The sequence below is a fragment of the Scylla paramamosain genome, chromosome 34 (genome assembly GCF_035594125.1).
Source record: "Scylla paramamosain isolate STU-SP2022 chromosome 34, ASM3559412v1, whole genome shotgun sequence".
In the NCBI taxonomy this organism is placed as follows: domain Eukaryota; kingdom Metazoa; phylum Arthropoda; class Malacostraca; order Decapoda; family Portunidae; genus Scylla; species Scylla paramamosain.
Window position 1 is genome coordinate 14,757,186 of NC_087184.1, and position 15,460 is coordinate 14,772,645.

At 41.4% G+C, this 15,460-nt stretch overlaps 2 protein-coding genes across 2 annotated transcripts; one reads left to right on the top strand and one right to left on the bottom strand.

The window, feature by feature from the left end:
• The first annotated feature begins 33 nt into the window (after window positions 1-33).
• Window positions 34-3,466, top strand: LOC135090258 (UPF0538 protein C2orf76 homolog). Its single transcript, XM_063986859.1, has 2 exons — window positions 34-450; window positions 2,309-3,466. Exon 2 carries the CDS (start codon window positions 2,325-2,327, stop codon window positions 2,712-2,714), a length of 390 nt encoding a protein of 129 aa, XP_063842929.1. The 5' UTR covers window positions 34-450; window positions 2,309-2,324; the 3' UTR covers window positions 2,715-3,466.
• A 1,362-nt stretch (window positions 3,467-4,828) lies between these two features.
• LOC135090252 (protein white-like) lies at window positions 4,829-14,957 on the bottom strand. The gene is made up of 15 exons (XM_063986847.1): window positions 14,620-14,957; window positions 12,380-12,536; window positions 11,940-12,056; window positions 11,530-11,651; window positions 10,835-10,906; window positions 10,438-10,536; window positions 9,874-10,020; window positions 9,432-9,523; window positions 8,353-8,572; window positions 7,857-7,976; window positions 7,465-7,596; window positions 6,742-6,970; window positions 6,111-6,216; window positions 5,630-5,807; window positions 4,829-5,302 (listed from the first exon to the last, which is right to left on the bottom strand). Exons 1-15 carry the CDS (start codon window positions 14,656-14,658, stop codon window positions 5,186-5,188), a joined length of 1,947 nt encoding a protein of 648 aa, XP_063842917.1. The 5' UTR covers window positions 14,659-14,957; the 3' UTR covers window positions 4,829-5,185.
• Between the last annotated feature and the right edge of the window lie 503 nt (window positions 14,958-15,460).

A 15,460-nucleotide genomic window follows, 5' to 3' on the forward strand; every position in this document is an offset into this window, starting at 1 on the left:
CCACTGCCTTGATGTCATAGGGGGAACTCTGGTATTATGTATTTTGCCACGTTCAATATTTTCAGTTCCTCAGTTCAGTAACTGTTTGTGTTGCAGAAGTAGTACTGTGAATATACAGTGGAAGTCAAAGTAGTTGGCAAAGTTCCGTGGTCGCAATGAGCAAACATACGTGCAGCAAGATGATAATGTCCCCTAAAATTACGATCAGAAAATGTGCCACTAGCTAACATTTTGTAAGGTTGCCTTTCCTCTGCAGTGCTTTGTGTAGCCTTCGTGGGAAGGAGTCAGCCAGGATATGTTAGGTGTCCTGCGTTGATTAGTGTCACACATCCTGGAGAGCTGCCCTGAGCCTGTTAAGGAGTTGTGTGTAATGCCGCTGCATGAACAACACAATCATCAGCATCGTCAGCACTCAACACCACAATACCTGGCCCCATACTCCACACACAGGTGAGCCTCATTCTTGTATGAGTGACAGCATGTGTCATGTGTGCTTGAATCACCTCTTGGTGCGTAGAACTGTACTGATATAACTGATAGATCCTGGTCTATTGAATTTCCGTGGCAATTTTCCCTTGGGAGATTCGTTCTCTCACCTGGTGGGCTCCCAGTACCCAGGATTGACAACCAAGGGACAAAAACTGCACGTTGCTAATGGGCTAGGCCAGCCCTGCCAATATCGCATACATTTGTAATGATGTACATGCTCGACAAGGGCAACTGGACTCACTTTTGTTTGCTCATCTTAGAGGGAAATTTTTAATCTTAATTAATTTTTTATTTACTTATTTATTTATTTTTTTTACAAGGCTCCACTCCATCCATCAACATGAGATGCCCTGTAGAGGCCTCAGTATTTACAAAAATGGTTTTATTATAGTTTAAGCCATTACACACTACGTGGTAATAACCTACCTCATTTTGTTCTTCTCACTATTCACATCATTTCTAATGATTACACTACTTGTCGGAAATTAATAATAACGCCACAATAGGCCTGGGAATGCACAGCGCTCTCAACTTTTTCTAAGTCCACAGGTAAACATAAATGGTGTATTGTTGCCTGAACTTCAGTTGTTAGATTAGGTTAGGTTAGGTTAGGTTAGGGTTTTATTATAGTTTAAGCCATTACACACTACGTGGTAATAACCTACCTCATTTTGTTCTTCTCACTATTCACATAATTTCTAATGATTACACTACTTGTCGGAAATTAATAATAACGCCGTGGGCCGTGGGTAGAGATTGGGGACATTGGCTTAAACTATAAATTTACCACAAAAATCGTTTAATCTTCCTTTATGCAGTTATTGCACTACAAACATGTAGTAATAATTAAGATATTTCTTTGGCCTTGGTCAGAGCCCATCTTACATAAGAAAAGGACAACTGGAAAGCACTGGGATGCCTTTGACAATAGCAAGCTCAGAACAGAACATTGTTGTGGTTTTACTAGCAATAAATGACATTCACAGGCTGGTTTAGCCAAGAAATCTCCATTCCAGAATAATGACAAATAACTGAACAGATGAAAAGTTTTAGAATGTGGATATAAAGTCTGTTATGATATCTTGCATTATGAGTTTCAAATCAGCACCAAACATTACTTTGGCCAAAGAAATAGCTATGGTAAATCGGTAGTTTCATACAATACTTCCATCTCTATTACTTCCCCAGTGCGAGGCAAGCATAGGGATCTGAATGAAAGTGTGTTTTAAGAAGGGGAAACCAAACACTACAGAACACTAATAAGTGGGTCATTGCCATCCCTTGAAGCACCAAATCATGCTAAGTGCCACAGTGGTGATGGAGCTTCCAAAACTTAAATCAACCAAGTACTATAATCTCATAATGCTAACCAGGTACTTAACTCCCTGAATGTCATTAGTCATGGTAGCTGTTGTGTGTCATTCTCTGGGTTGTGCAGGTTGGACTAACTGCCATGCTTTAGTCTTGGTAATGTAGCAATGAAGGGCTTTCCAAAACTGAGTCTAACCTGATACCATACCTCTTAGCTGGGCAGCCAGAATGTTGATAAGTAATTAGGCAGAGGGAAACCTTTGGATTGTACATGCTCAAGTACAAGTAAGTTCACTGGGAAATGTTTAGTAAAAAGTTAGGTAAAATCTGTGTTGAAAAACATCTCAGTACATCAAGATTTCTTCAAGGAAACATTGACATTTAACAGATCAGATAATAACTTTGGAATCTACAAGTGGAAGTACAGACAAGTCCATTGAAGTATATTAAGCAAAGAGTTAAGTTAAGTCAGTGCTGAAAACATGCCAACACATGAACATTCCTTCAGGTGAGGTGATGCAGCCATGTCTGGAGAGGCAGCAGGGAACGTGACCATCACCATCCGTCTCATTCGGTCATTTGAACACCGCAACATTAGAAACTTGGTGCTTCATGATGTGTCCTTGGACCAGAAGGTGGAGGACTTCACTAAGACCATCTGGGAATGCATCAAGGGTGCCACAAGCCTACCTCCTCCCTTCCGTAACTTCTCCTTTGACACGCTGAAGATCGAGACTCACGCCCACGGTGCCAAAACGAACGATCCTGTGATTAATCGAGAGGATGACGCCAAGCTGATACTGAAGCCACACCAGCTGCTGCGGGAGTGTGGCATCAAACATGAAACAGAAATTAGTTTCTTCAACATGAAGGACTATTGCAAGTACAAGGAAAAGCCAGAGCTGGTGTGGTAGTGGTGTCAGTGCTCAGTGTAGAAAACTGATAGGCAATACTGCAGTTTGATATTGTCTTTATACTGTCTCTATTATGGTAAATCCTTCTTTCCTTAGGATTTACCTTTTTGATATGTAATTGATTGGCAGTATAGTGGTACAGTGGTTAGCCTGGTTAGCCTGTAGTAGCATCAAGTTCAAATTTCTAGCCAGTGGAAACTATTTGGGTTCCCCTAACAGAGAACAGGCACAGGAAACAAACCAAGTACACTCCATGCCAGCATCACCATTTATGGGTTAACATTTTCTCTAAACATTGGGGAGGTCTTCATCCTGTTGTGGAATCATATATAGCATGATGATTTTGTTGATTGTGAAGTAATTTTTATGTTTCAATTTCTTTAAGATTTTTTCTGCATATGCAGGTACATTAAGATCTTTCATAGATATTTATGACATTGAAAATGGAACATGTATTCAGAAATATACCCAGTGTTGAATATGCAATAGCAAGAGCCTGTGTATGTCTTGATTGAACTGTGATTAGTTTATTTCACAATTTTTGTTTAAAATTAAATAAGTTTTTAATTTACTTTACAATTTTTAATAGTATTTTATTTGTACTAATGTTTGTGTAATACTCTAATGTCTTTTACTTAGTGATGTAGGTGTGAACTACTGTACTTTCATGACTTGATATCCACATTCATGTCACCCACCTGTGGGTTCCCTCTCATTGTGTGCCTTTACCATAATGAATTTTCTTTTTTTCACGAGTATTTGATTTGCCATTTGTCACTCAACTTCAAAACAAAATTGCTGTCAATTAGCATTTTCCCCAGGTATTAGCACAGAACTGTAAAAGTATCAGACTAATTTGTAATATTTCTTAGTTTCTTCATGCAGCAAAGAATAGTATGAACATTTAACATATTGGCATTACTTTTTCTTAGTATCAGCAGAGGATAGTGTGAGGAACAGACATAGTTGCTAGTATACTGTGTAGTATTATTTTAACTTTTGAGGAGCAGTGTTAGCAACAGATAAAGCAGAGGCAGTATTGTATACCTTCATTTTCTTTTTGAGAGGAAAGAGAAAGAGAAAAATGGTAGAAGTTAGAGGAAGGAGGAAGAGGAAAGTGGTAGGAAGAAGATTTGAACATTTATTAATAACTAACCATTACAATGTATATATAAGTCTCTACATATTATTATACATAACTGTAGTTAGCCTTTCTAAAGCTAAGCTTTTCAGGCAAAAGGAGAGGAAGAAGACAGAAAGTGGTAGGAAGGAGAGGAAGGAGGAAGAGGAAAGAGGTAGGAGTTAGGGGAAGGAGAAAGAGGAGGAAAGTGGTGGGAGTTAGAGGAAGGAGGAAGAGGCAAGTGGTAGGAGGAAGACTGTTAGAGGAAGGAGGAAGAGGGAATTAAGGGGTAGATCAGAGGAGTCATTAATTGTGAGGAAGAAATTCAAAATAAGAAATTGTGTTATAACCACATTTGTAGCCAACTGGTGTAACCCAAGATGATGAGTAAAGACATATTATTATTCTTTTTAGTGCCAAGAGAGGGGAGTGTGAGCAACGCCATGAAGACATCACCTCACTCACATGCATGGCTTGGCGTGTCACCATGTTCTTTACTCACTCAAGCTGGGTATTTTAAAGCAGCGCCTCTCAGCATTGTGGTGAGTGGGAAGCCCTTTGGTGAAAAAAAAAAAATCTCAGAACAGCATAGAACAGTGTAGAGCATCATATAATAGTCTAGAATAGCATAGTATAGTCTAGAACAGCATAAAATAGTCTAGAAAATTATAAAATAGGGTAGAAAATTATTGAACAGCATAATACAATGAAAAAATGGGAGGATTCAAAATAATCTCTTCTTTTCCCTCATAAAAATTATTTTAAAAGACCACTTTAGTTGATTCTCTCTCTCTCTCTCTCTCTCTCTCTCTCTCTCTCTCTCTCTCTCTCTCTCTCTCTCTCTCTCTCTCTCTCTCTCTCTCTCTCTCTCTCTCTCTCTCTCTCTTAGGGTTACAAACTTCATTTTTTTAGAGTTAGGTGTTGCTGGTTAGGCATTTTATTAGTAAGTAGTACATTAACATACATGCCTGCAGTGGCAAAGAAAACAAGGATGTCACTATTACATTATGTTTACGCAGATTACATCAACAATCTACTTAATTTATGAAACAATAAATAGCAAGAAACAATAGGAGAGTAAAGAACAAAAATACTAATACACATAGCTCCTCTGAAGGAAAAGAAAATGGATAAATAGAACAGGACAGCAACAAATAACCATAAATACTAGTAACAAAAAGTTCAAGTAATTGTCACACTACCTATAAAGCACCGCCTCATATGTTACTGTTCTCTTTTCGACACATTCCTCCAAGCCGCTCCCCCTCCGTCCCCCAATGTGCGACCCACCATCTCCATCACCAGCTGTCCTCCCCACCACTGCCCCTCCCTCTTGTGCTCTCTGGTGTTTTCAGTCAATCTGCTGCACCGCTTTCCTCTTTGTCTTGAGAAGCAGCAGCAGGAAGCCGATGAAGCGGAACCCAATGATAATGACAAAGAGAAGACCCACATCGAGGCCTAAATTGTTCTGCAGGAGGAGGAGGAGGAAAAGGAGGAATATACAATTAGAACTATAATAATAATAATAATAATAATAATAATAATAATAATAATAATAATAATAATAATAATAATAATACAAACATCATCATCATTATTCTTAACATTTTCATTACTACTACTACTACTACTACTACTACTACTACTACTACTACTACTACTACTACTACTACTACTACTACTACTACTACTACCACCATCATCAATAATCTCATGTACCGTCTTCCTCATAATATCAGTTTTCCTGTACCATTCTTTCCCACCCTCTGCTCATCCTCCTGCTGCTCCCACTCACCTTATTGAAAGACAGGTCCTCAATGACGTCCTCTCCCGTGAAGGCACACAGGCTGGGTATCTGGTCCGGTGGGCAGGTGATGTTCTTTACATTCTGCCACTGGTTGATGATAAGTGCCTCGTTGCCGTAATTGAACCAGGAGATGTAGCGGATCCAGATGAAGTACACGGGAATGGAGCTGTATGTGGAAGGGATGGGGATTGTGAGAGAGAGACAGAGAGAGATCAACACCTACAGTTCAGTATTTTTTTTTTATTTCTCTGCTACTACTACTACTACTACTACTACTACTGGGACTGTCATCACCACCGGTCTTACTACTACTCCCAGAACCACCACCATCACCACCACTCCCTCCTTACCTCATCAGACACTCTCCCTCCCAGCTTCCATCACATTCAACCGGCCCCCCCCCTCCCCACACACGGCCTGCCACACGTCCCCACCCACTCCCCAACCTGCCCACGCACTCCCCACTCACTCCACGTTGAGGAAGAGACCGCCAAACAGCATGAGGGGAATAAGCAGCGGCGCCGCGATAGCCAAGGCTATATTAAGGTTCCTTGCCATACAGGAGATCATGTAGCCTGCAAGGGAGAGTAGTAGTAGTAGTAGTAGTAGTAGAAATAGTAGTTGTTTTTGTTGTTGTTGTGGGAGGATGGTATATTAGCTGGTAGGTATTTGGAGGAAGTGGAGGAAGAGGAGGAGGAAGATAAAACACTTATACCGTAAGCAACAGAAGATGAACAATAATAAAAAAAGGAGAGAGAGAGAGAGAGAGAGAGAGAGAGAGAGAGAGAGAGAGAGAGAGAGAGAGAGAGAGAGAGAGTAACAACAATAACAATCACACGTCCACCTCTACACGATGGCCCGTATTCAGAAACCCTTCGCTCTCTGACCACATGTATTTTCAAAGGCCACAAATATGAGTAGCCGGGTCCTCAAGAGTTTTCTCCTGATAAAAATGCAGAAATTTTGTTAATCTGTCACTAGAAACATAAAGCACCCTTAAAAATCCCTTTTGAATGTAGTGGAGGTGCGGGCGGAATTATTTCAAAATATTTGGATCCACACAACACGAACCTAAGAATTCAAACACACACACAGCTTACCAAAGGACACAGCCGCATTCGCCACCAGTATAAGGAGCCCCGCGCAGATGAAGAAGTTCTCAGCAGGCGCATACAGTCCTATCATGTAGTAGACGATGCTGACGAAGAGGAGTGGCAGGAAAATGGTGAGGGGAAGCTCGGCGAGGTTCTTGGATATGAAATACACGTCTGTTCTGTACATACCGTTGAAGTGTTCCCGTAAGAAGATTGGAAGCTCCGTGCAAAAGGTCTGAGGAAGGGAAAAAAAATAAAAGAAAAAGAGATGGTTGTTTTTATGTGTTAGGAAAAGAGCTCAAGGAAAAAAAAAAGCAAAATAAATAGATGAATAAAATAACGGGAACGATATTACAGATTCACTACGTTAAGGGATAAATGTGCGCCTTTATTTAGAAGTTAACAGCTCTTGTCTCTGTAACGCCTTGCTCTCTCCCCACGACTATTTTCAAAGGCCACAGAGATGATTAACCAGTTTATCTAGAGTGTTTCGCATGCTAATAATGTAAAATTCTTGTTAATTTGTAACCAGAACCTTATGAACCCTTAAAATCCGTGTCACTTATTGTTTCTCTTGTTAAGAATATAAAAACCTTGTCAGTCCGTCATCAAAACCGTAAAAACACTCATAAAACCAACGTAACTTCAACTAGAGCCTTTGGAAAGCAGTCGGGGCGCGGCGCAGATGGGTTTCAGAATATGGTGCAGCAACAGACAGGCAATACTCACGTTCACGACGCCCATTGTGTTAGAGAAGCTAATCTGCGTCAGGATGAGGAAAAGCGCGCCGTTGATGTTGGAGATACCCTCCTGTGTCATCTCCTGGTCGAGGTAGATCACGCCCAACAGCAGGGACACGATCTGCACCACGAGACGCCAGAGGTGGCAGCGTAGATGTGGTTCAGGTGTGAGGGCAGGTGCGGTGAGGAAAGGAGGAGGAGGATAGGTGGTAGTGGTAAAGGAGGAGGAGAAAGAAGATAAAGAACAAGAACAAGAAAAAAGGAAAGGAAAAAATTAGGATTATTTCCACTTAAGTTTACTGTCGAACTAATGTATTTAATTGCACCACCCTCCACTTTACCTACACACACACACACACACACTCACACACCCACACTTACAATCATCTGAAACACCTTCGTCTTCAGCACCATGGGTTCCCTTGTGTTGGCGAGAACTGACCTCTTGAGAACCGCCTTGAACTGCTGCCACCAACCGACCTTGTACGGCGACACGGATTTCTGGCGGGCGAGGAAAGGGGAAAGGTCAACGTGAGGAAACGAAAGCATGAGAGAGAAGAAAGTTTTAGAATTGGTACGTGGAAGAATCTGAAGGAAGTTTTAAAATAGGGTATTCGTAAGAACTAGTCGAATATTTAGAATGGGTACGTGAGAAAATTTAGTGAAAAGAGTAAAGATGTTAAAAGAGAAAATGTAAGAAAGAGAGCAAAGAAAAAAGTTAGAAGAGGAATGCACGTGGAAGAATAAGAAGAAAAGATTAAACATATGAAGAAAAAATGTAAAAAGAGAGGAGAGAGAGAAAAAAAAAAGAAAGAAAAAAAAAAGGAATTCACGTACGTAGAAGAATAAGAAAATAATCAAGACCAATAATTTTCACCTTGCCGTTCTCGTTCCCCAGCCAACCATTTGTAGTACCGCCGCCTTGCATGTTATCCTGCACGGAGCGCCCAACTGCCTGGCCCTCGCTTGAGCTGGCAAAGGTGTCGCAGGTAGAGTCCACGAAAGCCCGACACTCCTCTTCCTTCTCAGGATTCACCGCCAGGGTTGAGATGAAGAAGTCAGCGGGATTGTAGGTGCTGGGACACGTGTAGCCTAGCCTGGGGGTGAAGGGCGAAGTGCAGGCTGGGTAAAGGTTGGTGTGTTGTATGATTAGGCTTGAAGTGTTCCTGTTAGACGCTATTTCCGCAATCTTTTCCCTTCTTTAACCTTTAACTATGATATGTAATAATTAACTGTAATAAAAGCAATGTTCAGAGGCTTCATGAACATCTACAGGAAAGAGGGGGGTAATATAAGAAGAGATGCAATTTCTATGTAGTACAATGTCTAAGTGGCTGTAGAACAAGAAAAAGATGTCTCAGAGTGGTTAGTAATTAAAGAAAAATGTCCCAAGTAACAGTGAAAGGGTTAACGACATTTTTTTTTAAGGGAAATGAACGCCAAAAAAAAAAAAAAAAACTTCATAACAATCGCTAAGGTCTAAGGGAACTCTTTGTATTCAAGTTTCACAAATCACTGCGGAGCTTCAGAGGACCAGCAAAACGGACTAGTATATATATAGATACTCGTATACGTATAGGCAAGTCTTATACATAGTTTGCCACGTGTATAATCTAATTCTCCTCTTTTCGCCGTTTCAATAGCATGAGAGGCAGGCGACATGTGTGTAGGTACGAGTCTCTTCCTCCAGTTGTTTCTATCCCTTGCATATCCCCCTGTGACTCCCATCTTTTGTGGTTCTACCGTAATTCCATCCCTCCATCTCACTCTGTCTCCCTTCGTTCTTCTTCCCTTAAATACGTGTAGATCAACGAAAAACTTTAAAAGATTATTAGAAAACTGTGTGAATATCAGGTAAACGTACATAGCTAATCTACCATACGTAGATCTAACGGATTCTTGTAGCTTCCCCTTCGTTCTTGCGTGCATTGTCTGGTCACTGCAGGATCCACTTACCCCTTGAAGAAGGATACCGCCCCCTGCGTCTGTCCCAGGTATGCCAGGCGTCCTTCCCCCATCAGCAGGACGCGGTCGAAGAGGGCAAACACCTGGCCGGGGAAGGGACTAGTTAGCACAGGCGGACAGGTGTGTGATGGAGGGAACTGTTGTAAGTGAAACATGGAAATGTGTACAGGTGATGAGAGAGAGAGAGAGAGAGAGAGAGAGAGAGAGAGAGAGAGAGAGAGAGAGAGAGAGAGAGAGAGAGAGAGAGAGAGAGAGAGAGAGAGAGAGAGAGCATATCTATATTTACCCTCCCCGTTGATACACATTCTTTGCGTCCTTCACTCTTCTCGTTCACTCCAGATAATTGTATTTCCAGAGGGCGAAGTTGTACAGAGAGACAGAGGGAGAGAGAGAGAGACACACACATATGCGCCAACCCCAAACAGCCCCTCACCTCCGAGCTGGGCTGATGGATGGTGGAGATGATGGTCTTGCCCCTGTCAGCCAGCGTCTTCATGGCCTGCACCACACTCTGGGCCATGAAGGAGTCCAGGCCGGAGGTGGGTTCGTCCAGAAACATGAGAGGCGGGTTGGTCAGCAGCTGCAGGGAGAAGCAGAGGTAAGCGAACAGTCAGTCATGCAACCATCCTTGGGGAATAGCCTAAGCACTTACTTCCAGACACTTGATTCTTTATTCTGGGCAAAATGTTATGCTTTGTTCAAATCATGTTTTTTTTTTTTTTTTCTGGCCGGTCTGTTTGATATGCATAAAAAGAAGACGAATGTTAGAAAGGTACAAAGAAGAAAGTTCATAAGTTTACAGGTATCGGAGAGTCACACACACACACACACACACACACACACACACCATAAAGACGACACACAAGACCACCACATAATAACAACACGTGTCAACAAAAAAACAAACAAAATTCACACACATACTAAAAAAGGACAATTTTACAACTACATCACATTCTTCCCAAGTCTCAGTAAAGGAGTGACAGGCGCCACTCACCTCACATGCGAAGGCCAGTCTCTTGGTCTCCCCGCCTGAGATCCCCTTGATGCGACCGGGCACTCCAATCAGGGTCTTGGCGCATTTAGTGAGGCTCAGCTGAAAGGATACGAGGAAAAAAAGATAAATAAAAATATGAGTATGCATGCACTGCCACCATTTAGATCAGGGAGGGATTTGAGGTACTGGTGTGCGAGGAGTTGGTTAGTTTGTTTGTTTGTGAGTAAGTGTGTGTGATGTTAGTATTATTATTATCATCATCATCGTCATCATCATCATCATTACAACAACAGCATTAGCAACAACAACTACTACTACTACTTCTGCTACTATTACTACTACTACTACTACTACTACTACTACTACTACTGCTACTACTACTACTACTACTACTTACTTCCTGCATAACCTCCTCGACTCTGGCTGTTATTTGCTTCTGGGTGAAGCCTCGCTCCATCCTCAGATTGGCCTGTCAAGAGGAGGAGGAGAAGAAAGGTATTTAATAACCTCGTATTACAGAATATTGATATTTTTTCCAAAAAACTATGATAAATAGCACAAAAGAAAAATTTTTTAATAATACAAGAATCTCGAACAAGAAGTAAGGAAAAGGAAGAGGAAAATAAGTGAAAGAACAAAAAATATCCTGGGAGAAAGAGAAGAGAAAGAAAAAGAAGAGAAAGAAGAGAACAACAACAACAACTAAAGGAGGAGGAGGAGGAAGAAGAAGAAAAAAGATGAAGGAGAAGATCAACAACAACAAGAAAAGATGATGATGAGAAGAGGGTGAGGAAGAAGTAGAGGAAGAAGAAGAACAACAACAAAAACAGAAGCAACAGCAAGGAAATAATTATGATAATGAAGATGATGATGATGAGGAGGAGGAGGAGGAGAAGGAGGAGGAAAAGAGGAGTAGGAGTAGTAGGAGGAGGAAGAGAAAAAAGAAAAAGAAAAGTAGTAGTAGTAGCAGGAAAAAAAAAAGGAGGAAGAGAAAAAGAAGAAGAGGAGGAGGAGGAGGAGAAAGACAAGAACAGAAAGAAAATGATGATGATGATGATGATGATGATGATGATGACGATGACGAGGACCCACCTGGAACATGAGCTGCTCCATGACGGTGAAAGTGCCGATGAACAGGTCCTCCTGCTGCACGTAGGCCGAGGACTTGGTCAGGAGGTCAGAGGTCACCTTCCTGCCGTTGATGTAGAGCTTACCTGAAGGAGGGGGAGGAGGAGAAGGAGAAGGAGAAGGGGAAAGAGAAAGAAAAGGGGAAGGAGGAAGAGGAGGACGATAAGAAGGAAAAGGGGGGAAGAGGAGGAGAAGGAGGAGGAGAATTTATTAGACGAAGGAGGAGGAGGATCAAGTAGGTTGGAGAAGGAGAAGAAGAATGAGGAAGAGGAGGAAATGAAGTATGATTTTTATGTTGACAAACCTCTTTACTTTCACTATAATTGCATCGCCCTCTGTTTGTGTGTGTGTGTGTGCGCTTGGGAGGGACTCACCTGTCACCTTGAGGGCGTTGTCGCTCCTGAAGGTGAGCACGTTAAGGAGTGTGGTCTTGCCAGCCCCCGAAGCTCCCATGATCGCCAGCAGCTCCCCAGGCCGGCATATCCCCGTCACTTGGGAGAGAGAGAGGATAATAATGTGATGCAAGAAAGACAGTCTATTTATTTTTATTTATTTATTTATTTTTTTTTTTTATCTGGTCGAAGTCATTAAAGTAATATTACATAAGTTTGGTAAATACTCTTTTTCTCTCCCTCTCTTTTTTCTTTTTTCTTTATAGTTGTATTTTTTTTTATCATAATTTCCGTTTTCATTATCTTGCACGATCTTTCATTAACCTCTCTCTCTCTCTCTCTCTCTCTCTCTCTCTCTCTCTCCTCTCTCTCTCTCTCTCTCTCTCTCTCTCTCTCTCTCTCTCTCTCTCTCTCTCTCTCACCGTCTTTCAGAATATGTTTTTCTTTCGTCAATTTCTTCTTGCCGCATCCTTGAGTGGAGGTAGCAAACACGTTCACTTTGTCCCAGGAGTATGTGATGCCCTCGCTTGCCTTGGTCTTGGCCGATAGAGTGTCCAGAGAGATGGCAACCTCTCCGTTCTGTGTGTTGGGGAGAGAAGGGACATAGTTAGCCTCATTCACTATTTATTTTTTTTCGTCCTTTTTTTCGGTTTTCACGTCAGATTTCCGTAGTCCATCTAGCGAAGGGATTAGAATTTGGCATTTGCGAACCGTTTTCCAAGTGATGCTCTTCCTTCGCTCGGAGTCTCGGATCGTGGCCAGGATTTGAACGCTTAATTAAGAGCGCTTGCAGACCTCTCGACTGCCAAAGCGCATGTGGTAAGGAGGAAGAGAGAACTAACGAAAAAAATAAGAGAGACATGAAGAAAAGAAAGAGAGAAAGAAAAAGCAGAAGATAATTAGTACAGCTTAGTTTGTCCATGAAAACGTAACGATGACAACGCAGATCTAAAAAGAAAGAAAGAAAGAAAAGAAAAGACGAACCAAACACACAATAGTAATGAAACAATAAAACCATTAACCCAACTTATAAAATCCTGACCTACTGGAATGTTTGCGTTATCAGTAGCGTCGGATTGACAACAAAGTGCAGGGATTTGATAAGAGGAGATGGCCCGGAAAACTTCGCAGGTAAAGAAATAATTATATGACTAAGTGACAGGTGTTCTTCCTCAGTGCCCAGGTAGGTGCAGGTGAGGAGGTCAGGTAAATGGTTGTACTAGTGTTTTTTTTTTTTCTTTTAATCCTGCAGTGAAATTATATATTACGCTAATGGAAAAATATTTGTACTGTCTTTTCCTTTTCTTGTTATATATGTGTGTTACAGTTTCACTCTGCTGCCATTTTTTTTTCTTTTCTTTTTCTCTTTTTTTTTTTTTTTTTGCGTGTCAAGGACTTTTGCCTGTCATCCTCATCCATAAATTTGTCTAACCTTTAAAGCTCCCTATTGACTCGGCACTAAGAACCTCATTAGACTCTATTCCATTCATCTACCGCTATATCTGAGAACGAGTTCCTTCCTATCTCTTCTTTAAATCTAACTACACCAAACTAAACATTCCAGTATCACTTCACAACCTCAAACGAGTTAACAGTCTTCAGGAGAACATCGTCCCTCATGTTTATAAGGAAGATGATAACAAACTTTACGGGATCTGAAAATCTTATAAGTTCAAAGAAATTATCGCCATAAATTTATTGTCCCCTTATTAATGATCAAACTGCAGATGGATTCACGTACAGGTGGAATTGTACACCTCTTTATTAAGGCGCAGTATTTGAGTTTTATGGAAGGAGTGAAGTCATAAGCTTAAGTAACACATTGAGTGCCTCGTGATCAGGGTTACATGTGTGTTCAGAGGCTGTTATCACCTGCCTTGCCTAACATGATAGTCTGATGTAATGCCGCTACCGTGTGTGTGTGTGTGTCAGGTTCCATTCCCCAAAGATATATACACATTACGTCTTAATACTCCATATTTCTATTCCTCCTTCCCTTTCCATTCTCACCCTTCAATCTTTCCTCTCTTTTTTCATTTCTACATTATATTAGAGAACTGAAAAGAAGAAAGAAAGTTTCGTGTACTCTCTCTCTCTCTCTCTCTCTCTCTCTCTCTCTCTGGTACTCTTAAATGTTTTAGTCTTTTCAACAGGATTATTTCCACAGAGATGACTAGTCAGGTTTTCATGGACACTTTCCCTTTGCTGATACAGAATCCTCGTCAGACTCTCAGTAGAATTACGAAAACACACAAAGTCTTGCAAACTAATAATTTCCACTAAAATCCGTGGAGAGTTATGAGGGTAAGTCGATGAACAGTTGGCAAACACCGTCCTGAAACGAGTCTTAACTTCTCTTTTGCTGCATCATCATGGCTGGCCTGTTAGCAAGTGATATGACGTACACACACACACACACACACACACACACACTTAGAACGGAATCTTTAACTAAAGTTTTCTTTTTTTCATTTTTGCCTTTTTCATAGAAACTTCTCTCGGTTTTCTTTGCTTAAAAAAAACAAACATCTGTGCGACTCTCTCTCTCTCTCTCTCTCTCTCTCTCTCTCTGTACGGTAAGACGGCACCATATGACTCAGTTTCTACAGATGGAAAACAAAATCAACTACGTTTTCTTTTATACAATGAAGGGAAAACTCACTTCGTTGGAAAAACCGGGATTATCGTAGGATGCAGACATTATGCTGCGTTTTCTTTCACAATTTCGAGAAGGAGAAGGATGCCCCTCTGCCCATCACTCGTTTCAAAGTCCTTATGTATCCTCCGTCTCGCTCCCCAAGGCACAACACGAAGGCGAACTGAGAAAGTACCACAACTGTCACTGTTTGTTGGGGTGGAGGGTGAAACAAAGGTGGTGATGGTGGCGGCGGAGGTGATGGTGGTTCTCCGCGGGCCTCAAGTGCTGGTGTGGGTGTGTGTGTGAGTGTGTGTGTGTGTGTGTGTGTGTGTGTGTTGGGTGAAGACAAGGCTCAGTTTTGGTGATTTCAGAGTGACTGGCGATGCAAAGGTGATAACAAGAATGATGGGTACCCTTATCTCTCTCTCTCTCTCTCTCTCTCTCTCTCTCTCTCTCTCTCTCTCTCTCTCTCTCTCTCTCTCTCTCTCTCTCTCTCTCTCTCTCTCTCCCTCTCTCTCTCTGAAATGCTATGAGGGAATAAACAAATAACTTACGAATCTACTAATGAAATGTAAATATTCATCGTCATTAATTAATCTATCCATGACAACCTTTCAGCAGTGGTACCTTTGAATGGCCGGAATGTTATCAGCACCAGCAGTTATCAGTAGATGAGATAGAAAACAAGTTCATACGATAATTATTCTTATCAATATGGAACACATCGCTCACTCAAGTATGCAAACTTCAATCAAACTGGTAATTCACTTTTAGTACACATGTTAATATGTGTTCAGTGATGTAAAGGCGACTATTTGACTCCCCGTGTTACCTGTCGTTACCTGAGGCGCTAATGAAGGTGATG